General features: G+C 48.2%; 1 protein-coding gene and 1 long non-coding RNA gene across 2 annotated transcripts; one reads left to right on the forward strand and one right to left on the reverse strand.

Annotated features, from left to right (window-relative positions):
* Nucleotides 1–531: 531 nt before the first annotated feature.
* Nucleotides 532–2,103, forward strand: LOC125760164 (uncharacterized). Its single transcript, XR_007417802.1, has 3 exons — nucleotides 532–1,137; nucleotides 1,732–1,849; nucleotides 1,944–2,103. It is a non-coding gene; the product is annotated as an uncharacterized LOC125760164 (long non-coding RNA).
* A 16,272-nt stretch (nucleotides 2,104–18,375) lies between these two features.
* LOC119406728 (uncharacterized protein K02A2.6-like) lies at nucleotides 18,376–24,858 on the reverse strand. The gene is made up of 3 exons (XM_037673461.1): nucleotides 23,341–24,858; nucleotides 22,221–22,347; nucleotides 18,376–18,452 (listed from the first exon to the last, which is right to left on the reverse strand). The coding sequence occupies exons 1-3, from the start codon at nucleotides 24,856–24,858 to the stop codon at nucleotides 18,376–18,378; spliced, it is 1,722 nt and encodes a 573-aa protein (XP_037529389.1).
* Nucleotides 24,859–26,728: the final 1,870 nt, after the last annotated feature.

Below are 26,728 nucleotides of genomic sequence, written 5' to 3' on the forward strand. Positions count from 1 at the left end.
GTCACAGGAGATTCGTAGGTCAAATTTTATTACAAAATAACGTGATTAATGCGTTCAGGTAAAACTTTGCCTCACTTGTTAGTTTCCCAGATTGCAGCCGACAATGACCACCGCTGAAAGTGGGGGGGGGGGGGGCTCCGTCCCCCCAAATTTTCTGAGTGGGGGGCTCGCGCCCCCCCTTGCCCCCCCCCCCCTTTTCCCGTTCGATACGCCTATCGGCATGTCACAAATTAGCGTGTTATAAAGCGCGCGCGCGGCCGTTTTCAAGCAGCTGCGAGACAGAACAGTGCGAGCCGCGCGCCCAACAAGCGCGAAAGACGAAAAAAACAAGCATCAAAAGACGCCGGCGCGCCGCATCCTCCTCACCCACTCGAGCCAGACGGAGACAACGCGATCAAACGCCCAGCAATGCCTGGAAACATCTGGAAGAGAAGGGTGACGCATCGCCGATGACGCCGCCGCGATTCGAACCTACGAGAAAGCTCTCGCCCTTTCCCCAGGCTTAACTGTACTACCAGGCCCCGGAAAGTCTCAAGTTCCAGTGATCGCCGCAGAGGGCGAAAAAATCAACCGCGGCGAGTTCCATCGATATGCGCGGAGAGTGGAGCTACTAACTCCTCTTTTAGCGGTCGGATAAGTTAGTTCGCATTTTCCGTGTTAGGGGCGCTCAACGCAGCCAAAAATTTTATTTCAGAATGTATCAGAAGATTGTTAAAATCTTAGTTACCGTGTCATTTTGCATACAGCTAGTAGGGACCAGTTTTTGTGTTACTTCTAGAGTTAATACAAGAGCTTGATTGTTTGAGGACAAGTATTGAGATTACATTGACGCTCGAAAAGCAGCAGCCCATTGGCATCGATTGCGCTTCGGTCGGTTATTTCATTCAAATTGTACCGCGGTCGTTTTCTTTGATCGGCGTTACGCAGCTCCGTTTTAAATCAGTTTTGATATAGCAATGCGAGTTTGTGCGCCAAATTTTACATGCTGCTGCCACAAAGCGAACGTGTCTAAAGCCTGTGAATCACGTCAGCTGCGGCGCTTCACCGGCTGCCAGCGTGAAAATTCAATGCCAGCAAGGAGCTTGGAGACTACCTACGAAAACGGAATAACCATGCACCATGTGGGTGTGCGCACCGGTGAGTGAAAATGCACTGCTTTGCATTTGAACATAGCTTTTTTTTTTGCATGCGCTACGGTTTTTGTCATTTCAAAAGGTTTTACGACTCGTCCAGCTGATCGGATGCACCGCTTGTGGATTACAATGACATTTTCTAAGATTATTTACTTCGTTCTCACTTTTGCAAAAAATATCTTTACTGCTAAACTTTGTAACACAGATCACAGCATAAGTTTTACCTATTTCTGCACAAATTAGTCTTCTGAGATAAATGCTCATAAGTCCAATGCATGGTAGAGCCAAGTGAACTTATAGTGTGTATATGCATTTATACATTTTCGTAAGTTTACAATCATACATATTACATTTGCACATACCATGTAGTTTATAGAGTTGGGAAATTAACTAACTTAGTATCCTCTAATTGAGGCTTGGTCAGACACGGTCCACTGAAGGTCACCACTAAAACAAATTCACAACAAAGCAATGTTATGTGCACACTATTTTTCTCATGCAGTGCTCTCATATACATTCTTCTCAGACATGAATCACAAGTCCACTCACGCTTCTACCACAGTAATCATTATTTTTTCCTCTTCCAACCCAACCACAGCCTCCAAGAAACTGCTCATATCAGCACCCGCTCGGATGCTTTATCTCTGAACCTACCTCAAGTCAGCAGAGGATGTTCCACTACAGAAAGTAAATTCGTCGTCCCAAATCCTCACAAGGTATGGTTGTGGACACTTTACTTATTGAACCAATTTTTTTTCTTTCATCATTTCTTTCTTGCTTTTTCTCATGGCTCAATTTTTTTCTTCTCAGGAAACTGGACAAAAGAGAGATCATTGGTTTCCAAGCTACCCACACCAAGTCGTAAGAAGCTCAAGAGTCGCCTATCCACCACCAAAGTTTACCAGGCGGACAAATGCAAGCCTTATACTGAAAAGCAGTGATAGTGTACGGCATGTTGAAGCAGTACGAAATTGGGTCCACAAATTGTTGCTTCTTGCTTCATGAATTACTCAGTTTAGAGGAAATGTGCTGGCTTCAAATTTCTTGGATAGTGCATGTGATGGGGTGCACATACTGCACTTTAATCTACGTGTGAAACTTTGCATAGAGTATCACATGTAACTTGGTAGCAAGTGGGCCAGTAGTAGTGCATATTTAGCAGCACTTGTTTTTTCCCAGTGAATATAGTTTGCTGCAATTGTGGAGGCTGTTGCAAAGCAATGGCAGGGAAAGCTACAGTAGTGCTGAAACAAAGAGTTATGTGTACCGATTGCTTGTAGGGAGGGACATTGTGAAGGTTCTAAAATAGAAAACTGTGTGCAAACACTCGTGCCTTCATTAAACAAGGCATTTCGTGTAGTGGTCACCTGGAGAATAGTTTCCGGGTCGCTACTCTGGAATAAATAACGTTTGATGATGGGAGTAGGAGAATAGAAGAATGTGCATAAGGACATTTTGGGCAGTGTTCTATGAAACAGGCTGTTGAATTTGTAAAGCATTTGAAAATTTAGTCTTTAGTTTTATTCAATGAACTTCGCCAATACATTAATGGGATGATATGTAAACAGACGCATCCAGAAAAGAGGGTACAGCACCGTTGCATTTGTGCAAGCAATTTGTTTTGTATGTGAAGTGGAACCACAGACAAGTAGCAAATAATATTTGTTCTAGATAACAGACCTGACACATGACACGGAGTTTTTAAAAGTATGTTTATTTTTAACAGAAAAATAAATGAGTGCACTCAATAGATACAATCAGAGTTCAATAGAGTTGGCCAGTGTTTGTGCATGTTGAAGATTTGAATGTGTAATAACGGCTATTTCTTTGATATTGGCGTGAGCTATATATCCAAAAAAGGCTAGTTTTGTGTTCATGCTTGTGATGCGCTGCAGGTAGACACGGACCAGAAAAAACGAGAACAGCACAAGGTGTTGCGCATCACCCTGTGTTGTTCTCGTTTTTTCTGGTCCGTGTCTACCTGCAGCGCATCACAAGCACGAAGACATGCCATCTAGCCCCTATTGCCGCCTTATTAGTTTTGTGTGACACCCGTGTTAAGAGTGAGGCAGACAGTTAGGAGGTAGTGAAGAATGAAAATGTAAATTCAGCTTCTGCAATCGTCCATCGTTTAAGCAGTGTCTTTCACGACTATGCACCATTGGCACCAGAAAAAATGGACTAATTTATTTTTCAGTGCGAAACATAGCAATTAAACAAAGAAGCTAATTATACACATTTGACAGAAATGATTACTCACTGCCCATTTTTCCAACATTGCTACTATTACTTCCAGCACTTCCTAGCTGTCTAGTATACTACTGTTCCAAATGTCTCTATTGTGCGCGCACACATCATGTGCAGTCTATTGTCGGTGCTGTCCACTGGTACATCATTCTTTTTTATTTATAAATTAGTGCTTTCAGGAACACGCGCAGGCATCCGCTATCACATACGTCAGTTGATAAACAGTGGGCGAGCAAGGGTAGCTCACTTCTCGAAACTTGTCTTCCATGACAACCTTTACAGGAATGTTCACTTGCTGAAATGTTGGATTCAGGCTAAGGCTTTCCTTATTCGCCAACAGTTACTCAACTGAAGTGTTTGTCACTGCAACCTCTTTTGAAACGTGAACCAAGTTTCCTTTTCAACGTGATACCGTAAATGGTGTTTTCCCAGAACACACGAGCTTAGCTGAACTGAAAGTTGAGCTAAATGGTCGGAATTCATCGTAAAAAGATCGGCGCGCAGGCACGAACACAAGGATATTGAGCACAATAACGAGAACACGTTATGTATAGGAATAGCTAGCACAACAGTGTGGTTCCACTTTTTTTTTTTTCAGCGCCGAGTGGGTCTCGCCAATGTGTTGTCAAAATAGTACGTCGGGCTGAGGCTAATCTTACTGGCACTGCATCTTTTGCGAGCTTTGATGCTGTTTGTTTATTACCGCTCAAATCGTCAAACGCGCATGTGTAAGTGAGAAAGAGGACGGGCAGCACTGTACGCAAGTACTGTGCAAGGGTCACCCATCGTAAATAGTATCGTCTGACGCTTCGTTCTGCGTACTATAAGAGGTATGCTGAACGAGCCAAGAGACATAGAGTTGCTCAGTTTCAGCTGGCAATTTTATTAAGCAGATGGATATTTCTATTTCTTGTATGTATTGTTCAACTCTGTAACTGACAGTGCTGCTTGTTTACATGTATACTGCTACATTCACGATTGCCAATAAACAATGTAAGCTCACTTGCTTGGCGTGTTTTTTGCCAGTTGAGGCCTTTCGGTCACCTGGCGACGTAACGGAAATATTAGTAGTAACGATAGGCTGCCGCGCGCGCGAATACAACCCCCGGACAGGAGTGAATAAACGCCCAGAACCAGCGGGCGCGCACCGCGACCACCCGCACCCGCCAGCAATGCGGCAGCCATATTGCCTCAACGCAATGATGATGATAGTTTTCGCAGCGCCATCCCTTGGTCGGATACTTTAGTTCACAACGCCACCGCTACCCTTATTTCCGTTGCACTGTCAAAGGTACAGTTTCCCTTCTGTAAATGGTAGTATAAGTATTCTGTGGTACTACGTGCCGGAGAACACTACCGATGCTTCTAGAAACCAGGGGAGAAGGGATAAAAGCGTGCGACGACGAGCAGTCAAGGGGCGGTCGAGACAGTGCAGACAGGAGTCGAAAAGTCAGTGAGTGAGTCAGTCGGCCCGGATGGTGAAGTTATGCTACGTGTGGCTCCGTTAGCCAAAGAAGACGTGTTTATGATGGTGTGCGGTGTGCATGTGTGCATGTGTGCATTGTGTGCATTTCAGTCGATCGTCGATTTGGAAGAATCCGATGACGACACCGTGTGAGCTGTGACAAGTTGCGACGACGGTTGAGCTACGACGATCAACGCTGGAGCTGGCGTGAGTGTTTCCTTGAAGAGAAGCATTCGATCACCGTCCAAGTATTGTGGACTGGATACGCCATTGTATATTCAGGACTTTCACGGTCATTGAATAGTTTTAATGCATGCGATTGCATTTGTAGCGTGTGATCTGTTTGTTTAGCTCCCGTTGTGTAAACACCATCTGCATTATATTGTGAAGTTGTAACTGGTACCAGCCGAGTGTGCATGTGTTTGTATTATTTGTATTGCCTTAACTGAGAATATGTTTCGTTTTCGTTTGTGTTATCGACTCTCGGCTCTGACTCGGTCTTTCGACCGCAACCGGCGTTCGCTGGCGCACCAAAGGACCAACTCTAAATTGTCCGCGCTTTCGTGGTGCGTTTTCGGAGGGCCGTGACGCCAGCCCTTAGAATCCGCCCGGCGATTGCCAACCCGATTAACGGGATCAGGGACACGGCATGATATCCTTGTGGCGGAGTTACGCCATTCTGTGTAAGGGAAGTCCAGTATCTGTCGCAATTGCTCATGCCTGACTTATTGGTGGTAGCATAGGGGTTTAATTCAGCAATGACAATAAAGGGCGAGATTTTTGTTGGCCTCTCTGACCCTAGCCTTCTGCCGCCGTGGATCATTCAAAGCCTATGGACGTGGAGAGAACCAGGAAATATAAACATAGAATATACGAACCTGGACAACTATATTTCATTCTCTGAAACCTGCGAACAATTCCTGTCTCAAGTTAATTTTCTTGCTTTCAGTTTTTCGATGCCTGCTTCAATGACAGTTTAGTGTGAGTGCGCAATTTGATGCTGCGCTATTTTTGCGACTGGCAGAATTGATCAACTGGGTGTCGCTTCACGTCGCATCAGCAGCTTCCGTGGGCACAGTTAGGCATCCAAATTTTGGAATGAACTAAGGAGCAAGTTCAGGAACTTTTTCCGCTTGCGTGGACAAGTATTTAATATTGTCACGTGGCCGTGACGGGGAAGAAGACTCCAGCACGACTCGGAATTACGGAACATTTAATTTGGGCGCACTTGTTCCCGGAAAACTGATAGGCCAAGTACAACCAATAGACGCTGTGCGTACAGGGTGCCACAAAATCATTTGGAGCGCCGGATCGGTGGCCACACGTCGGCGGAGCGTGCCGTTGAAAAAGTAATGCCAGGGTCTACGACTTCGCGATATCCCTAGCTAGCTCGCCTCGCTCTCCAGTGCATCTAAATAGGTGTTGCCTTGCTCCAAGAGAATAGTGTTGGGTGCCTTTTGGAGTATTACAGGGGGGCTTTGTGAATGCAGCATCTAAACGCTCTGCGCGCGCGTGTGCATGCCCGCTAATCGACATCGGTGCCTTTCAAAGCGAAAGGCCTAACTGGCTTATTTGTCGCGGAAGGAATGTGACCATCCGGCCGCCCGTCGGCGACAGCACTTCATCAGAAAGCGGCATACTGCATCTCTACCGTTCAATAAAGCACATTAAATTGAAATAAGCATGAAGTAACTATGAGTAATGCCTCAGTCCCAAGACTAATAAAGTAATTAGTGTACCTGACAAGCCTAAAATACGGAACCTTTATTAAGACGTGGTAATATGTATTAAGTAAATAAACGTATTACCATTAATTAAAATTTAGGGTGGCGAAGAGTAATAGAGACATCACTTCTAGACTCCGTGATAAGACTGGCCCGCCACACTAAGACTAATTAAGAGTTCACAGGCGTTCATGAATGAGAGCTCATTAACTAAGATATCATTATTAAGAGGTAATTAGGGTCATGCCACAAGAATCACACGTGTGGTTACAGGCTACGCTGCATAACGCGCGAGCACGCTATACACAACGGGCCCAGATCGCATCGGGTGTGTTGTCTTAGGGCACGTTCACACTGAGACATTCGGCGGCGAGAGCGCGCGGAATCCGCTTCGGCGGCAGCGAGATCCGCCGGAAAATTCCTTTCCGCGTCGATCGGTCCTGGACCGATTTTTGCGGCAGCTGCCGCCGGATTCCCTCACCGCGAACCAATCGGAACGCGAGTAGAACATTCGAAAAATGGCGGTGTGCTTGTGATATTGCAGTCGTCGAAGCCCGCAGCAACAGCGAAGTCTTCCGTGATCATCCTGTAGCTCTCGACAAGTGCCAATTGTTGTCGCGATTATCATCTTTGCAATACACTATCGCGATCTCGCAAAACGGGTAGCATTATCTCGGCTCGACCAAGCTTCTCGCGTCTTGCAAATCAGGGCGAACCAACCACGACTGCATGCGTCGTTTCTTGTTCGGCGAACGCATGTTTCTCCTCGTCAGACATCGCCAGAAAGTTGTTTTCCAGCAGGCCCAGCAGCTCCACGACCCTGCTCCTCCTGTTTATGCGCTTCGCCATAACGAAACGCGTACACAACGCAGAGCGCGTCGATGCCAGCGTTCCTTCGCGCGAAGGGACGATGACAACTAGGCGCCCTAGTTTCGGCGGTGGGTTGCTAGGCGGTGTGAACAATGTTGAATTTCGGCGGCGCGCGAATTCCGGTCGCTGTGGCCGGCGGATTCCCCAGTGTGAATGAGCCATTAGCGCTAACAGGGGCAAACCGCACATTTTGATAATGCAAGGCAAAGCCAATCTAGATACACTAGAGAGCGAGGTTTGCTTGCTAGGGATGCGGCGCACGCGCAGACCATGGCTGTACTTTTCCGCGGGTGCGCTCCGCCGACGGGCGCGACCGCTGGTCCGGCGCTCCGAATTAATTTGTGGGCACCCGCATACTGATAGCGTCACAGCGTGGCCGTCGGCAATCTGATCCGTAGTAAGGCGCGTCGACAATTATACATGCGGCATCGAAGGTTGTACTGTTATCGCTGCTGCTAGCGAAAGCTCACGAATAAACTTGCCTATTCATCGGCGTCTTGTGCGTAACCTTAAAGGGGTACTGACACAGAAATTTTCGCCTCGCATTTTTTGCTGCAATGTGATGTTGGGGGTCTGTTAATCATAACACGGCACATCGTTTGCTGCAGCACGCGACAGATAATTTGAGGCTCCTCATTTCCGACCAGTGTCAGTTTCGGTTTCAAAAACGACAAGCCTCCGGGTGCAACTACCCCCGCCTAGCGGGTGCAGCGCTCGATTACGTCATCGCACAGAACTGTGACGCACTTCCGCACGGTTTGCGAGGAACCGCCGAGAAGTAGGGTGCTGGAGCAAACGCGGTAAAAAGCATGGAGGAAGGAAAAATAAGGAGAGGCCCTGACGTCACATTCGTGAAGCCTCCACATCGCAAACACCCGCATCGCCTCCTAGCGAAGGAGCCTCGAAACATTTCGCGATTTCCGCCGTGTCGTTTGCAAGCGCATGCGCGATTAGAGTGCCTCGATGCGGGCATCAAGGCACCCTATGCGCAATTCGAGCCTTTTTTTTTCCGCCGTGCCAGCGGCGCCGCCGCGCCGCGGCGCAGTCGATTCACGCATGCTGCTACTTGTGTGTGTTCTTTAGGAAAGCTACGCAATGCCCAGCTGTTGCGTATGGTTTCCGCAGTGCACGCGTAATTGCGGAAAGTACCGGGTCTCACTTTTCATGTGTACGTACACGTCCGCTTCATTGCTGATCACTAATGCATGGTATTTGCATGCGAAGCTCTCGGATGTGTGCTCTGTTGCTTCTTACTCATTGTGTCAACTCAGAACACACGTGAACTTTGGTTTTTGGCGTCTGACGCGCCGTACATAACATGCGCCGAAGGCATCGTGCGTTTTTAGAGGCTGTGTCGTTTAACGAAAGGGCAACAAACTTATGTTGTTGTTATCGGACTACGTGATGTATGTATTGTGCGGTGTGCGCTCGCTGCGTGCTTACATGTTGTTGTGTGCGTACTTTAATTACAAACTTTACGTGCACGATCGCGTATACAATACAGCGGTGTCCTTTTCGACGTGAAGTTACGTCAACTATAGGTTGGCGTTGCTCCGAATAGCTACTACGCGCTCACTCCATATACACGAACAAAGAACCGCTAATCCGGCAACAGATCGGGAAATCGGGCTACGAGAAAGGGAAGGCCTAACACCCAGCAGAACGCGTAAGTCACTGCTAGGTGAGTTCGAATACGATGATGCAGGGGCTGAACGTTTTCGATCACGGCACGTACCGGTATTCTGTGCTGTTGCACAAAAACGCTCCACGAAGAATTCCAGCACGCAGCGCTCGGGCCTGCCGCGCACGAACAGCCTGGTAAACGTCTGCTTGCAACATATTACTGCGTGCGAACCGCACAATACGCGCTAAGTTTACGCCGGGACTACAAATCTGCGCAGAAGTTAACCACTGCGGAGAGCACGCCGCGGGGCGTCTGCTGTTTTGTTTGCCCCATACCGGTTTGTTTGCCCCATAAATCTGACGTCACTTCCGCCACACTTTTCGCAATGCATTGAAATACGATAGGGCCTCTCCTTAGTATTCCTTCCTCCATGGCAAAAAGCATGGCGGCTATCACGTCATCAGAACTTGCTGCAGCGGGGTCACGTTACGGGAGCAGGGGGGTCCAGGGTCCCCTTTGAGAGTGTCAATATAGCAAGGATGTCGATCACACACGCAAACTTCAAATTTAATTTAAAATACCTGCCAAGCTTTATCCGCTGTTGATATTTTGCAGAAGCTTCCTTGAATAGTTGTCGCAAGTATTCGCTGGGAGCTGACAGAATCATGTATGCAATAGTAAAACATCCCTATCGCGATGCGCGGATGGTGTTTTGAGTTTCTATAACAAGATTTAGACCACAGGATGCATTTCATTAGCATGGAACGAGGCAAAAGTAGTACCTGCCTTACAAGAAGGCAAATATCCATCTTGTGCAGCACGCTACCAGCCGATAGCTGTGACAAGTTGCCTTTGTAAGCTATTGGAAAAGATGAAAAGTCGCCGGCTGTTACACTTCCTTGAAACAAGTATGCTACTCTACATGTATAAGCGCGGTTTCAGGGAAAGCCACTCCACAGCGGACCACCTCGTGCGTATAGAGACCTACATTCGGGATGCCACGGGCGTAGCCAAGGGGGGGGGGTTGGGGGGGTTCAAACCCCCCCCGACATTTTTCAATTTTGCTTGCGCATATATACACGCACACATACAAACGCACGCACGAACATACATAATGTATGGTTGAACCCCCCCCCCCCCCCCGAAAAAAATTTCTGGCTACGCCCCTGCGGGATGCCTTTATCGACAAACAGTTTTTTTTCTTTTCTGTGCTTATTGATATGCAGAAACCGCATGACACTACTCAGCGATTTGGAATCTTGCAGGACCTCTCAGAAATCGGTATTCGTGGTAACATGTTTGCATGCCTAAATGATCGCACCTTTCGCGCCCGAATAGAAAATGCTCTGTCCGAGCCATTTACCCAAGCGACTGGTGTACCGCTGGGCGGAGTGCTAAGCAGTAGGTTTTTTCATAGTAAAATGACCTCCTACAGCCATTCGTTCCATGAAACATGTTTTATTCTATCTACGTCAATGATGCTCAGATAAGCAGGGACTGCGCCAGCGAAGGTCGCGGAAACGCTTGAGCCCCCCCCGCACCCATCCACCCACCCAAATTTTTGCCTGCCGTCGCAAAAGGAACCATATAGAGACTGCAGAGGACAGGAGCATTCAAAGAAGTTTGTGTGGGCCCCAGTGTATTGGATCAGTAAACGCTGTGTAGCCTCTACTGCATCTTTAATCACAGTGAGGACATAATAACTTTACTGGGTGTAAGAAATGAATAAGTCATATGTGCCTTGTTCTGAGGACTAGCGATTGCCTTAAGTACGCGATGAATTTTCTTAATTCGCTCACAATATTTCAACGCCAGCTGGTAGCTGCAGGAAACGGCATGAGAAGTGATTGCTATGAGCAGGTCAAGCGTGTCTCAAGTGTGGTATCCGGGAATTCTGAGCCTTGCACTGTACTCTAAGAGAGCAACCAATGTAGACGTGGCAATTCCAATGAAAAATAGAAGAAAGGGCCCACGTAAGTGCGGAATCGACAGAGGGTGAAGCACAGGCTCGTCGTGGTAACTGCCTCCACGTATCCCGAACAAGGTCTGCCGCAACCAATATCTGACCAGTCCACCAGCCTGCAGCTCTGCGATCCTGCAATGATATGCAACATTAAAAGAGAATTCATTTCTTCATAAATGTAACGCGTAATTTTGTCCGAAATGTGTGCAGTAAATGTTTTGAAACGTAGTGCAGTGTTTCTGGTCAAATGAGCACTACGACAGTGCTGTGCGAGACGGAATCAATATTTTGCGATAGGTATGTAGTGCAGGTCACTTAGAACTGGTGCCAGACAGGAGCCCATAAAAAACGCCTTGTTTCTGAATCTGAGCATCCTTATGAATTGGGCACGTTTGTCGTCTGGACCTGGGCGTTTTTAGTCACCTCAATATCTTGTTTTTTTGTGCTGACTTGCGAGGAGCACGCGCAGTGCTGCTTTACCGAGAAGATGCTAAATGTGCGCACTAACTTGTTCACAGAGTGACGATTTCTGCTTTGAATGCGCTTCTGCGTAATGAACTATGTTGTCGGCTTGTTTTCTGTTAAGAGACAGCTGCCATGAATGTTCTTACTGGATACTCTAGTGTATTGTGGTGTCTTGTCAGTGGTGACGAGTGACACAAAAGGGCACCTTTATTGAATAAAGATCAGTTGGTAGTGCACACTGGTCCTTTGCGTTCATGTTTCTTGCGTCCATTTCCTTCGTGATTTTTGACTTTATCAATGTCATCTTAAGGGCTTCGATTCGTCTATTTCGCGCCATATCAGATGTAGGGGGTACCCAGCTGTGGTTAGACAAGCTTAAAGCAAAGACAAGCAATAAGGCGGATAACATACAGCCATGAGGTAAATACGTTGCTTTATCTTCTGTTCATCTTGCGGTCATTGTTATGCGCAGCAGTTGCTTGGCGAATTACACACACAAGAAAACATTGCAACGTGGCGCTAGAAGAGCGTGAAAGAGGAAGACGAACGGGCGCTATCGTTTGATGATGGGCAGTATTTGACCATTCGTTGTCTTTTTTTACCGTTTTATTCTCATTGTTAGCAAACCCATCACATTGTAACAGGCTTAGTCGATGTGCTGGATACTCCACGCCTTGGATAATTCAGTCGCATAAGGCCTACGAAGGAGCAGATACCTAGCCAAACTACCTCCGCAACAGATAGACATGAGCAACGCCGGAGTAGGTACGTCCACGGGCAACGTGGAAGAATGAACTACTGCCACTGTCACAGAACAAGACGGCGTAACCTAAACAACTTATCTGTTGGGTACCTGAACCACTCGTGCTCTCACGTAAAGCAGATGAAGACGCGTATGACTGTGTAGTGGCTTACTCCTTCGTTGTGCCTTAACCAAACGGAGAAGATCGGCGAACTTCCCTCGGTCTTCCCCCCAACGCGTCAACGGAATGCCTCCTCCGCCTGGGGGTACACAATACCATCGACGTGTTGGTTGAAGCTCATCGTACCGCTCAAGTGCAACGCCCTTTTCGTTCGCTGACTGGTAGCTGGATCCTCACTTCCATCGGCCACGATACCTCCTTTCATCCACCGGACCTGGTCTCGCTACCGCACGCCCTTCGGGCGGCCTTCCACGCCAAGTCACTACCCAAGAACATGATCACGGGCCACCATGATGCCCACCGTTAAGCCTGCGTGGCCATGCTTCGTGACAAATACGACAACCTCCCAGCCGTAATTTGCGTGGACGCGGCTCATTACACCTCGCCCGGTGACGCCTTTGCCATCGTGTGCCTCTCGCCCTCCTCGCCAGTGCACGCGATGTCGGCAGTTACAATCGGCACCCTACGCACAACCTGCGCCGTCGAGGAGAAGGAGGCCGCCATTGCCTTGAATACCGCGTCCATCGAAGCCAGTGTAGTACTCAGCTATTCTAAGCCCGCCATCTGGAACTTCACCCGAGGCCTTGTCTCGCCTATCACCCTGCGGCTCCTTCGCGCAGTCTTCCCGAGGGACGACCGACGCCACATTGAACTGGTCTGAGCAGACCCTACTCGGGTCACCCCGGCAACGAGTCGGCTCACAAACACGCTCAACGATTCGTCAGCCTACCGGTGGCCACCTCCGAGACGGACACCCTGGTGCCGGTGGTCCTGGTCACCTACCATGACCTCGGCCAGCGCTATCGCCTTGAACGGTACGATTACCCACCACCTCACGACAGTCTTCCTAAGAGGTCCCAGATCGCCTGGCGCCGACTGCAGACCCGCACCTATCTGTGCCCCCTTGTGTATTCTTATATCCACCCGGGCGTCATCGATTCACGCTGTTGCCTATGTGGGCGTTGCCTCGCTGAACCACATCCTCTGGGCTTGCCCAGAGAGTCTCCCGCCAACCGATCTCGTGTCGCCCCCCTCACACACACTGAGGAGCAATGGGATGCCCTTCTCTTCAGCACAGACCGAGACGTCCAGACACGGGTCCTGCCACGAGCTGATGAGATTATTGAGAAGCACGGCCTGGCAGCATACGTAGCCTGAACGCCCCATTACTCCCACACACCTTGATATGAATAAAGTTGTGCTCACTCACTCACTCGGCGAACTTGTGAATGTAGTCGCCTTTGTCGCCGTGACTTGTACTTTCGTTAGAAAACCATTACCGTGAACTAAACACTTGAGACACCTTTACTAAAGCTGAAGGTCTGCTCTGGAGAATGAAGCTCGTAGAAAAAGGAGGCAGCAAAATTATGCGCAGCTTCCACTGAGTTAACGTCGCGAGGGCTGATTAAACAGCCTTTGCTGGTGGTATCAGCGCGCCTTCCGCTTTCGCCAACACTCGGCGCGCCCATCCTGCTCTCTCACCAGCACAACTTGTCCTCGAGTGGGTGCTACTACTTGTCGACTCGTTTTACCAGCACAGATAATCGCGCTCCTGTTCTCTCCTTCTCTGCACACCACCTGCTCCGCTCCCACCGTAGATTCACCTTTGCTCTGCTACTCTATACTCAGCCACACCCTCTCCACGTTGCTACACTTCCACTACGTGGCTCAACTCCCTACAATACGGTTCTCTCTCACCTACTTAGCTTCACCCATGCTATCCTCCTCGTCAGACTTTCGCTCTTGCGATTGGGATACATAATGCGGACGACGGATAGCCAGAGAGTTACCTCGCCTTTAATAAGGTCCTCTGTTAAAACAAAATGGAGTCTTACTGGATTTGTTGGTACATCGTTAGGACAAACAAACGGCGCTAGAGACAGAGCAGTGAAAGAAGAAAAGAAAACGAAGCGACGCAGCGCTGGCTATGAAAGCAACACACAGGTGGAGGATGACGTTGAGGAGTTCGCTCAATGGTAGCCGTGGAGCGGACGCGTCCTGAATGACAAAAGCCGCTCACATGGTTCATAACAAAGCTTGTCTGACAAAGGATAAAGCGCCCTATTTTAAAGTATCACCAATATGACATTGTTCAGTTATAGAAAAGCACATCGTGAGCCCGCACAACTTCCCACGTACAATGGTATGGGATTCATGCACTACAAAACAACTGACGAATGCTATATGCAAGTAAAACAGGGTGAGTTTCAACTGAAAAGGTCAGACGATAACATTTCACTAACCTACGTGGGTATATAAAACCCCGCGAAGCTGATATATGTACGCTGTGTACTATCATTGAAAGCGCGACTTGCCACGCATTTTCACGAAAACTTTGCGTCTCTCAAGAAAGAGAGAGAGCTCTTTATTGAAAAGCAGAGAATTTAGCCGGCATGTGTAAATTCGCTGACTTGAAGTGTCTCGCAAGAACGAATCAGATTTCTCCTGTCACGGGGGGGGGGGGGTCTGGTTTGTTCACTGGTGCAGGAAACATGCAAAGTCGCAGTGTTCCTTTCCTGCCAACGCGTTAACAATTGGACTAGCACAGCCGAACAAGGGAACGGCTGCCAGAACTGCCAGTCTGTCGTCTGCTGACCCTCCTCGCGGGGGTTCTCCTGACATCCGCTTGGTGGCGTGGCAGTCTATAGCCATTGAGAATATCGGGAAACAGAAGGTGTTTTCATGTCAGTGAGTAGAATATGCTAGACTAATGTCACGTGCTCCTTGTTCTTTGAATTTTTCTAAAACTGTGCACTGCTGAGCATTGACACACGACCGAATTCTAAGCAGCGCTGGACTAGGTGACTACACATAAAGACTTTAATCGGATGCGCGTGATCACTCAGACGGTCGTTCAAGCATCGGCCTCTGTCATCAATATAGCAACGCCCGTATGTGAAGGGAATTTCGTACACAACGGCATAGTTGCACTTAATGAAATGTGCGCTTTCTCTGCGTTTTTTCTCACGCTCTTCATTCTACGTTCTTTTTTAATTAACTGCCAGCATTGATCTAGCCAAGGGGGTTGGGGGGGCGTGTTCAAACCCCCAAAATTTTTCACTTTTGCATATGTAGTACATATACACGCCCATATACAAACGCACGTATGAATATAATGCATAAAGAGTGATTGAAACCCTTCGGAAAAAAAAGTTTCACCATCTCCCACTAAAGGGAACCATGTGGGGATGCGAAGGAGCCGCATGGGTCGGCTTAAAGTTCCGTTCACCACGGGCACCTTGCCCGATGTTAACGCGTCCTAGCATGTGGAGCACGCCATGAATTCACTGTAGCTGCTGTTGCTGTTACTCGTGCCGAACTCTTGTTGGAGCACGCCACGCGGATTCATCGCGCGTCTGCAGAATCTCGTTCCCCGACGCCATCACGTGATGTCTGAAAGAGTGTAAGGGGGAGAGGCCACAGCGTCTTACCGAGCCCCTTACACAGGCCCGAACGTGCTAGCGCGTGCTGGCACACGCGGTTTTGTCTGCGTTACGCCAAGCTAGGACAGAATACGGCAGCCCGGGCCCCTAAAGTGCTCTGCAGGTATCATCATCAAGGCGGTCGAAGGAGAAGACGAAGAAGACTTCTCCTTGTTCCAGATGTCTATGGTAGGTTCTATAAAGCGGACGGTCGCCTATGGAACTACGGACAAAGCCCAGCGCGAAAGCTGCTTCGCATCTAAAATTCTGGTGGCACTCCTGACCTGCAGCATAGCGCTGAAAGCTGGTTTGTTGTTTTGAAGAAAGGTAGTCCTCCAATATAACCGGTAACACATTTACCATACGTTACCTCTTATCATGGGTTATAACGGCTGCGCTAGCCTAAGTTCTTTATCGTCTTCGACGCTCGCTGCCTTTACCCGGGCCAAGGTCACCTAACACCTTTCCAAAACAGACGCCAGCAAGGCTGAGTATGCCGTTGTAATTGGTGCTCGAAGATGCTCGTGATTACAAACTGTGCAGAAAATAAACATAGTGCAGAAAATAAACACATAGAAGAAGAACAGACACGAGGTCTAGCGCTACTACGAATTGTTTACTACACTCTGAACCTTTCCGATATAAACCGAAACCACCCACATCTGTCAGGCCCCCTTGCTCCTGCAAAGCTGATGAACCAGGGGCCGAATTCTCAAAACTTACGAGCAAATTGTCGCGTAAGATAAATTTCATCGCGTAAGTCGATTCCCGAAACGAAAAAAACATCGTAAGAGGCCATCGTTATCACATCGGCCGTTGCGTAAAAGCGCGCTGCGACTGTCCAGGAACATGTCAGTAATGGTGATGCAGTTGCTATATTTGGTGACCTTACTGAAAAAGGCTCGTAAGTGGATTCACGAAGCAAAAATATTGCGCAGAAACAGCGTGGCTACGAGGTAATCCCAAGAGTGGTCCGGACCACTCTTACGAACAAATTTCAGTATTGTAGGCGTTACTGAAAAAAAGTAACTAAATACGTTACTCGTTACACTATAAAAAAAGGAAAGCGTTGCCGCCCTGCGTTACCTACAAAAAATGTAACGCTTTACCGTTTCGAAAAAAAAGTAACGGACGTTGCCTCTGCCGTTACTTCGCAATCATAAATTTTAATCAACGTGTGACTGCTGCAGGAACCCACAATCAGAATTTTTTTAAACCTCACATTTATGTTTCACATAAATCTTCTAACCCAAACAACGATTACACACAAAATGCTGATTTAAGGAGAGAGAGAGAATAAACATCTTTAATTCGGTAATATTTAAGCGTCGTCTCCGGGGTGGCCTCCCCCTTCCAGGAAACCATAGGCTTTCGCCGCGTCGACAGCCCTCGCTATCAGCTGGCGCTGGTCTTAGAGGGTGGGGCTGGCTAAGGCTCACTCCCAAAGCTCAGGCGTCTGGTCTAGGTTGGATTATGTGCACAAATGTACCAGGCCTTAGCAATGTTATAGTGGCTTAAAGTTGCTTGTAAAGTTACATGTGATGGCTTCTGATTCTGGTACATGGTGAAGCCATTTTTCTCAATTAGAGATTATACACAATATGAGATTCAATCATCAACGCTATCCGCAAAGAAATCATGACGGAACTCTCAAGAAATTTCCAGTAATTCTAACGGCGTGTTTCTAGTAGATGCGAAAATTTTGTAGTAGTAAAGAAATGCTTCAATGGCTTAGTCACGGGAAAAAATATCTGTGCATAAACATTTTTTGTTCACTTCAACCTGTATAATTACCGCAAAAATTGCCAGCGTTTATGTGAAGGTGTTCAAGATCAGCCTCGCTCGCAAAACTTAGCTGCAGTTGCGGATAGAAAGAAGCAAAACTTATTTTCAAAAAGTTGATAAGCCGTATCAACTTTGTAGCAGCTATAATACGATTTCGCACATCTAGACATTTAAAAAAAAATAGTTTCCTTCGCTCTACAAGTTTCAAACAACGTTTCTTTACTATTTGTTGCGCACACATTTCATACACAAAATTACTTCTTTTTAACGGCAATATTTGTGTTTTACGTCACCGTAAACTTTCGAGAACGACAGGTAATGAAATTGGTCCCTCAATAAGTTCGACATTTTCTCCCTCGCAAATTATGCAGTTAATAAGAAAACTAAGTCCCTTTCCGGGCTGTTGAGTGGTATGTGCACAAGATGTAAAATACCCAATCAAATCTAAAATATCAATTTTCGGATCCGTGTCGATTTCTGGTGGAATCACTCGTTTGCGATAACCATGATTAGGAGTCACGATCAGCACATGGTATGGTCACGATCAGCACACGATGAGCACATGGTATGGTCTAGACCAGCCCTTGCGCTTTCTCTTCGGGTGGCCTGTCTTTTGGGCACGAAAAGGCGCAGGTGCCAGCAAGCAATCCACCTGCTACAATCCACTTCCACGAAAAGCAGTTTCTCATGGCGGATTCCGCGGCTTTCTTCAAGCTTTGTGTGGCGACAAGCGATTCCGCCCGGGCATACTTTGTCAGTGCCCGGCAAGCCGAACGCAGTCCGACACTGCGACAAAAGAATTCGTCGGGGCGAGCTCTAGGAAAATGGCACCTGCAGGATGAAAAAAAAAAAACAATTTACGTGACCCCACACGTTACCGAAAAATGTTAACGTAAGTACGTTACCCGTTACAGTTTTGAAATTGTAACGAGTACGTTAATAGGTTACCGAAAAAAGTAACGCGTTACCGGTAACGCCGTTACTTGTAACGCGTTACCGTCAACACTGCGAACAATATGGCTGTTTTGAACGTGCAACTGCGGCGGGTATCTGGGTGCGGTGGCTGATTTTGAGGTAATTCACGACCATGTGAGGCTGCTTGATGATTGCTGGTACGTTTTAATTCATTTCAGCGCTGTGAGTTTCGTGTGTTGTTTCACTTGTACGCTATGGACAGTATTGACACTCGCAGTCGTCCAATAACCTTGTCGCCGTAATTAAAGAAGCCTATTGGGTGTCAATGGCTTTCTTTATGAATGGTCGATGAAGTCGAAAGTGGCGCGGTATTTGGTCAATTTTTTTTCTTACGTTGTTGTGTTGCGTCCTACTTCCTCCAATGAGACGTCCAACCTATGATGATGTATGCAACATTGGTCGAAATTACCACCAAAGAGGTTCAGAGGAGCACATCAGCTGCACGCTATTGGAAGTAAAATTGGGTGGAATATTTCAGTTAGCCGTTATTAAAGCCTATTATGTGATTCCACATCTTGTATAGTCAGATTGGCTTTAACTGCCCAATAGGCATGATCTCCGAAATGCAGCTGTCGCTATGCACTTTGGGCCAGATCCAGAGAGGGCTCGTACATTGGAAATCACAGCATATTATGGAGGTGCGTGATTATGCATGAAATCACAAACAAATCGATCTTTTCGACCTTCACTGTTCAAAAACCGAAACTGAACGCGTTTATATGGCAAGCAGTCACAAAGAAATTGCTCCAAATTTGAAATGACATCGAAAATATGTGCGAGTGCTCACGATTCTCGAGTATAAACAAACCTTTGCCGAAATCACGTCCCTTTGATTATTAACTGCCATTTAACTTGGCATGAGAATATCAATTAAAGGTGGCATCACCCATTCATATATGTATTTTGTGCTCAGAAGCGTCAGCTTGTCTTGGAAATTGTCGCGTAGACAAGGTGAAACCCCCGCTGCAGGCTCCTATCGTAGCATAGGACAAATGCTAGCAGACGACGGCTTGGGCGAGAGGCGCAGCTTGTGATTGGTTGTGAAGCGGTACTCTCTACATCAGGTCATCTTATGACGTTAACAAAACACTTCTTTCATCGCGCGCTCCTCTCGTGATTGTCATATGTTCCCCCTCGCACATAAAAGAAATTTTTATCTCGCCGTGAAAAACGCGCGAGAGCTTTTTGTGAACTCTATTTGCGCTTGCCCCTGGTGTGCAGTTCGCGAAAACAAAATTGCGCCGTAAACTCTATGCGTCGGTGCCGATTTTCCCAAACGCTTCTCGCTTGAGTTTCTTCAGCGTTCGACTGCATGTGCTGTGAATACCGTTGCTTTTTCGGTGCGCGCAAGCCATGTGAAGACCGTCGGCAGTGTCTCTTGGTGTGCGGCGAAGCGTAGTGAAGCCAGTGCCTAGGTGTGTGTATGAAGCGGGGATCGGCGCCTGTTTACCGACGGTAACTAGCACTCGAGGAGCCTGCAATGTGTGTTTGAGTGTCGGTAACAGTTCGTTTGGTTCGCTTTCCTGTGTCTCAGTAAGGTGCAGCGCGGCATTTCGAATTCACGGCATTCTCGCAAGTTAACCGAGTGATTTCGTGCTCGTATGGTAACGCATGGACTACGCTCAGTATATGGTTCTTGCTTCGCCACTGGATTTTCTTGTGAGAGTCCACGCAAATGCAGTGTTCGTGGGTGCAACGATGTGCGTCGTGAACAGTGGTGCTGTGTTGACATTTCCAAGACTTCTTAAGAGGCTGTGCCCGTGTGACAAGAATAAAAACGTAATAACCGTGTTTCGCCCTACGAAGTTGCGATGGTGCTTTAAGAAGGCTTTAAGGATTTTCCGCTGGGCTAGACGTTTTCCTTTTTAACTCGTTGCTTCTCAGTTTTTGCGATAACCGTAATCCGAACGTCATAATGTGTCGAAACGAAGTCGCGCGCCGAGACATTCTGCTGTAAATGTGGCTGCTTTGGCAAGTACATCTTGACTGTTCTCCGGTGAAAACTTGGACTTCTACCTGCCAGCGAGAGCACGTGGACGTCACGCTTCGCTCCCGACAGAACACACTTTTCGCTGGTGCCTTGTGTTGTATGAAGTCGTAGACCAGCACCTGCAAACTACCGGTTTTCGAGTCCATCTGTCCTGTCGTTTTGCACGGTACTGGAGCCCTTGACTACATCGGCCCACGGCGATTTCTTACGTTCACCAGTGGACGTACACGTCTTGCTAGCCTTGCATTTCTACGTCAACGGCAGCTTTCAGCCCACAGACGTCTTTTGCCTGTTGGTCGCAGAGCACATTCGATTCCCGATGGCACTGACGGCTGCTAATATCGTTGTGCCATCGGTGAGTTGAACTTGCGCAAATAATTTCGTCGCTATTCGTGTAGTGCTCAAACGTACGTTTGTAAGTTTTTCATCGCAGCAGATTTAATGTTACCCCATGTTAAGTTCCAGTGTGAAAAATGTATTACTACCGCTTGATATATACATATATTGCAATATTAGCAAGTACATCAGCAGTTTTTATGATTTGGCTTAAGCAACCTTTTATCTGATTATTAAGAGCAGCCAGTCTGTTTGCAACGCTTGATAGTTGAGAGAATGTGAAGTAACGTAGCTGACACAGGCCAGAACCACAAGTAAAACAAGGTTTATTCTAAAGACCTGCGATCGTCGTCTTCCTCAGTCTACTCAGACCTATGTGCACGCGCCGTGCAGATGCGCTCAGCCGCAGTTCCGCAATTGGCGCGATACAGCACTTCCTTCCCCTAGAGTGTCTGATGAGAAATTGCCCTTTTTTCTAAAACCTGTCCGGAACTCTTCTTTTGCGAGTTGAACGTCTGGGTAGGACAGGGTCTTCCACAGCGCTTGCAGGCTGGTCTGTACCCGCCCCTTCGTCTGTTTGTGCGCCGAGTTCCTTTGCGGGTAGTTGTTGTGGCAGCGAACCTTCATCGCCGATGTTCGTTTCGCTCTCCCTTGAATGGGTCACGGAGGCTTCTTGCTGCGCTTGCTGAGCTTCCCGAAATCGCACCTGGTCGACATGTCGTCGCTGTTCTCCTTCTTCCGTATCAACAGTAAGCAGCCGACCCCTGCTGGTCGCCGTCACCGTACCAGGCAGCCATCTCTGTCCACTGCGGTTATACTGTCGTGACCAAACTCATGTTCCAGGAAGAATCAAGCGGGAAGGTGGTGCTGCAGCCTTGACTGTCTCTTTTGTGTCCTCTCGCACCGGGAAATGAGCACTTAGTCTGGTTCTTGGTTGGGCACCTAGCAACATCTCTGCGGGCGATTTGCCGTCCTTTACCGGCGTTACCCTGTACCGAAGCAAGAATTTAGCAAGTCGACATTTCAGTGACCCTACTTTGTTCTTCTTTAGTGCTTCCTTGACAGTGCGCACTGCCCGCTCTGCTGCCCCGTTCGACTGCGGAAATAAGGGGCAGTTGTCACGTGACGGACATGGTTATCCCGAAAGAAGGTCTTTGTCACCACACTGGTGAATTGGGGCCCATTATCGGACACCACTGTGTGAGGCAGGCCAAAACGAGCGAAAATACTCCGAAGAACTTCCACTGTGGTGTCAGCCGTCGCTGTTTTGAGTGGGACTGCCTCTATCCATTTCGTACCTGCGTCCACCAGCACAAGGATCATGTGACCTTCCACAGGACCAGCAAAGTCGACATGCAGCCGAGACCAGCGCTTGTCAGTTTCAGGCCAACTTGAAGGAACCTGAGCTGCAGGTAGTGGCATACACTGCACACAGTGCGGACAACTTTTTACCAGACTCTCTATATCGTGGTCCAGAGCCGGATACCAAAACAACGCGCGTGCGAGGCTCTTCATTGCCGTGATGCCCGGATGGCTTTCGTGCAATTCTTCCAACATGAAAGAACGCGCTCTCTCCGGCAGAATGACACGATGACCCCAATAAACTAATCCGTTGCTCACTGTCAGCTCATCCCTACGAGTGAAAAAAGGACGGAAACACTGTTGTCCCGCACTCAGTCCTCCTGGCCAACCCCGCAGAATCCATGTCATTACTTGACGAAGCACTCTATCTTCAGCGGTGTTCTCTGCTAGCTTCTGGGGACACAGAGCAAACTCGTTTAAAACTTGCGCGTGCAGCACGTATTCTACCGAAGAGCTGCTTTCTGTTGCGCTTTCTTGATTAGTCAGAGGTAAGCGGTTACCATTCAGCTGTCCTTTCCGATATTCGAGCTCATACTGATACGTTGACAAAAGTAATGCCCAGCGTTGGATCCTCGCTGCTGCCATTTGTGGAATGGGCTTATCCTGATGAAAAAGCCCGGTCAATGGATTGTGATCAGTGACCAGCGTAAACCGGTTGCCAAAAAAATAATCTCGAAAGTTGGTCACACCGAAAACTAAGGCAAGCCCTTCCTTTTCCAACTGCGAGTAGTTTTTCTCTGCAGCAGTCAATGTTCTCGATCGAAAACCTATCGGATAATCTTTGCCGTTGATGCGATGAGACAGCACAGCACCCAAACCATACATGGAAGCGTCACATTCAAGCCGAAGTGGCTTACAAGGATCATAATGAATTAGAAAGTTTGCCTTTTTCATAGCCTTCTTGGCTTCTTGAAATGCGCTTTCTTGCGCCTGTCCCCATTTCCAGGCAACTCCCTTCGTCAGCAATGCATACAGTGGTGCTAGCATGGTTGAGAGGTTAGGCAAGAATTTGGAGTAATACGTGATTAAGCCCAGAAAAGATTTCAACTGGCTCACCGAAGTTGGCGACGGTGCACCTACTATGGCGCCGAGATTGTCTTGCAAAGGATGCAGGCCTTTTTCGTCGATGCGGTGGCCCAGAAAAGTCACTTGTTTTTCTCGGAATCTGCATTTGGTTTTATTCAGCTTCAGGCCGCTGTCCTGCAGTCGTTGGAACACTTGTCGCAATACCGACATATCGTGCTTCTTTTCCGCGACAATAATGTCATCTAGGTAGACTTTCACTCCTGGCAGACCTCGGAGGACTGATTCCATGCGCCTATGGAACAGAGCTGGGGCTGAAGCGATTCCGAAAGCGAGGCGATTGTAACAGTAGAGTCCCTTATGCGTGTTCAGCACTGCGAACCGTTTAGCTTCGGCGTCTAGAGGAAGCTGGTTGTATGCGTTACGTAGGTCCAATGTACTAAAGACTTCACCTCCAGCAAGCGCTGCGAAGATATCGTCAACTTTCGGCAGAGGATACTGTTCCAAGTAAGTAGCCGGATTCACCGTTAACTTGAAGTCCCCGCAGAGTCTTATGTCACCGTTCTTTTTCGCCACGGGGACTACCGGCGTTGCCCTTTCAGAGACGCTGATCTGGGAAAGCACTCCTTCTTCCACCAGGCGATCAATCTCTGCTGCGACTTGGGCACGCATTGCATAAGGCACGGTCCGTGCTTTGCAAAAACGAGGCCGAGCGCCTTCCTTGATGTGTAGCTTAACGGGAGGCCCTTCACAGCAACCCAGTTTGTTGTCAAACAGCTGCGAAAATTCGTCAAGTAGGGCTTTCAATTGCGCATTCTGTTGAACAAAGTTTACACACGCAGCGCTGTTGGCGTCCAAAAGAGACAAGCCGGCCTTGCCAAATTCCTCGATTGTACGCCGGCCGCAGAGGAGTGGTCCTTGACAGCCCACCACCACTAACGTACTGGTCACGGTTACTGTCCCAGACTTCACGTCCATGGTTAACTTGCCAATGACGGGCAGGGGTCCAAGAAAGCATGATAGACGCAGGGCAGTTTTTGCGAGAGCTGGCCACCGCCTTCTGTGTCTCTCGTATACACTCACTGGAATCACACTCACCGGCGAGCCCGTGTCGATTATCATGCTCAGTTCCTGCCCTCCCCACGTCAAAACCTTCTCGAGAGGCCGCGAGACGTCCCTGTCGGTCGCACTGTGTGCCACCAAGGCAAGCATGAATTCTTCGCTCTCACTTTCATCTTCTTCCACGACATATGCACCTGACGTCCGGGTACGACTCCTGCGGCATACCCTGGCCAGATGACCTTTCCTCCCGCACATACGGCATTTGGTGTTTCGATGGCGGCACACATTGGAATCATGCGGCCCGTCGCAACGTTCGCACAGTGGACGACTGCTTTCCAGGTTGCTGCTCGGCGCTCGGGACTCACGTCGTCGTAGTCGCAGCAGGGCGTTCATGGTACCACTTCCGTTGCCCACGCCAGTCTCCTGCATGTCACGGACGTCTTCCTGTGCCTTCTCGGAAGCCATGGCGAAGTCCTCGGCCTCTTTCATGGTCAGCGTAGCTCGCGTCAACAAAGAACGCCGTGCGTCGTCGTCCCGGATACCGCAAACGATGCGATCTCGCAACATACGGTCCATCATACTACCGAAGTTGCAGCTTTCGGCTAGCCTCCTGAGTTCCGCGATGAAATCTCGCACACTCTCGCCTTCCTTTTGCTTCCGCATGAAAAACGCATAACTGGCTGCAATTTCATTAGCTTGCGGGTTGTACTGATCTTCCAAACATTCCACAACCTGGTCGTAGCTTAAGGTGTTGACCGGGGTGCTTGGATTACGTCCTTGTAATATCCGTACAACGCTGTCGCTCAGCGAAGAAATCAGCAAGGCGCGGCGCTTCCCGGGATCCGTTACTTCATGTCCCTCGAAGAAGGCTTCAAGACGTATGCGGTACGTACCCCAGCTTCCCGCTGCTCCATCGAAAGCTGGTGGGCGAGATCCCATGTCTTCTGGTCGTCCGCCTTCAGCCGAAGATTATACCGGAGTAATATCCCATCTTCGTCGCCACTGAAGTAACGTAGCTGACACAGGCCAGAACCACAAGTAAAACAAGGTTTATTCCAAAGACCTGCGATCGTCGTCTTCCTCAGTCTACTCAGACCTATGTGCACGCGCCGTGCAGATGCGCTCAGCCGCAGTTCCGCAATTGGCGCGATACAGCAGAATGTATATTTGATGCGAATTTATTTTCCAGGAGCCATGTAGCACTTTTTTCAAGAATTTCCTTTATTCTGCAAAATTACTTGTATAGAAGATAACCGCTGTGGCAGCACAATACTTTACCAAGACATATATATTACAGTATGTAAATCTTACATGGGGCTTCAGTTTGTTTTAAATTAAACATGGCATATTTGATAGCTTTATCTAAGTGACAGCTTTGTGTTTCTGCCAAATATGTATTAAGGGCACTTTCAATGATGGTTTTTGAATATATACTTTTTGGCCTCTTCACAGATCGCAGACTTTCGTAAGGACCTGGGATCTATCTTTGCACACACCGGCACATCAAGCTACCTTATGACTTGGAGCACCTGTACAGAAATAGAAAGGACTTGTGCTCCCTAAATCTACAAGTCTTTTGCAACGGTGGGGGTGTCATCATCCAGCCGACCTCAAAGTGGCCTGGAAGCACGCATGGGAGCCTTATTTGGATGAACTGTGCTCTACCTGGGAGCTTCGAGGGCAGAAAACTGCCCAATGGCTGGTTGCTAGGTTATTGTTTTTAATGTACAGATGGTACAGTAAACACCAGTTAATGTGCACACCTTCAGAACCTAAACATTGCTACTAACAGTGGATGTTTGTATTATTTTCACACAGCGATGCTAATTGGACACCTCAGGAGAAGCAAACTATAATAGAATTGACAATTTCGAAAGTGTAAAGTCTGCAGCATATAAATTTACCTGCATACATGTGAGACTGGAAAGTTGCGCTTTTGAAATAGCAGAAATACTTTCATTGCTTATTGAGCTCTTGTGCTTGTGACTCGCACAGTGTATTGTGGAGATAGGTTTAGCACAAAGCTTACCCTACGAGGCGACCGTGAAGGAACGCGACGTTCTCCACTGCCGCAGCGAACAAAGACGCTACGGCCGGGTTCGTCGACTCCGGCGCGGCGCAGAAAAGGCACTCGAGGCAGGATGTCAACAGACAACACGGGTTTATTAACCCAAGATGCAGCACAGTACGACGGTCACGGGCTTGCAGGCCGTAAAGGGAACTCCGCAAGACCGATCGAGTACGCTTGCCGGCGGCGCTACGACTATCACACAAAGGGCAGCAGTCGAGCACACGAACGAGAAGCCGCCTGCTAGAGCAGCGCGTCAACCTCTCGTGCTAGCCTTAGAGCATCTCCAGC

This window comes from Rhipicephalus sanguineus, chromosome 10, assembly GCF_013339695.2.
Source record: "Rhipicephalus sanguineus isolate Rsan-2018 chromosome 10, BIME_Rsan_1.4, whole genome shotgun sequence".
In the NCBI taxonomy this organism is placed as follows: domain Eukaryota; kingdom Metazoa; phylum Arthropoda; class Arachnida; order Ixodida; family Ixodidae; genus Rhipicephalus; species Rhipicephalus sanguineus.

What these genes read in the sequence shown, in the direction of transcription:
- LOC119406728 (XM_037673461.1), bottom strand. Translation starts at nt 24,858, where the DNA reads ATGAAAGAGGCCGAGGACTTCGCCATGGCTTCCGAGAAGGCACAGGAA. An exon ending in GTGCACCGTCGCCAACTTCG is followed by an intron (nt 22,348 to 23,340) that starts GTGAGCCAGTTG and finishes CACTGTGTGCAG; the next exon opens with TGTATGCCACTACCTGCAGC. An exon ending in CCTTGTGCTGGTGGACGCAG is followed by an intron (nt 18,453 to 22,220) that starts GTACGAAATGGA and finishes TTCATCCTGCAG; the next exon opens with GTGCCATTTTCCTAGAGCTC.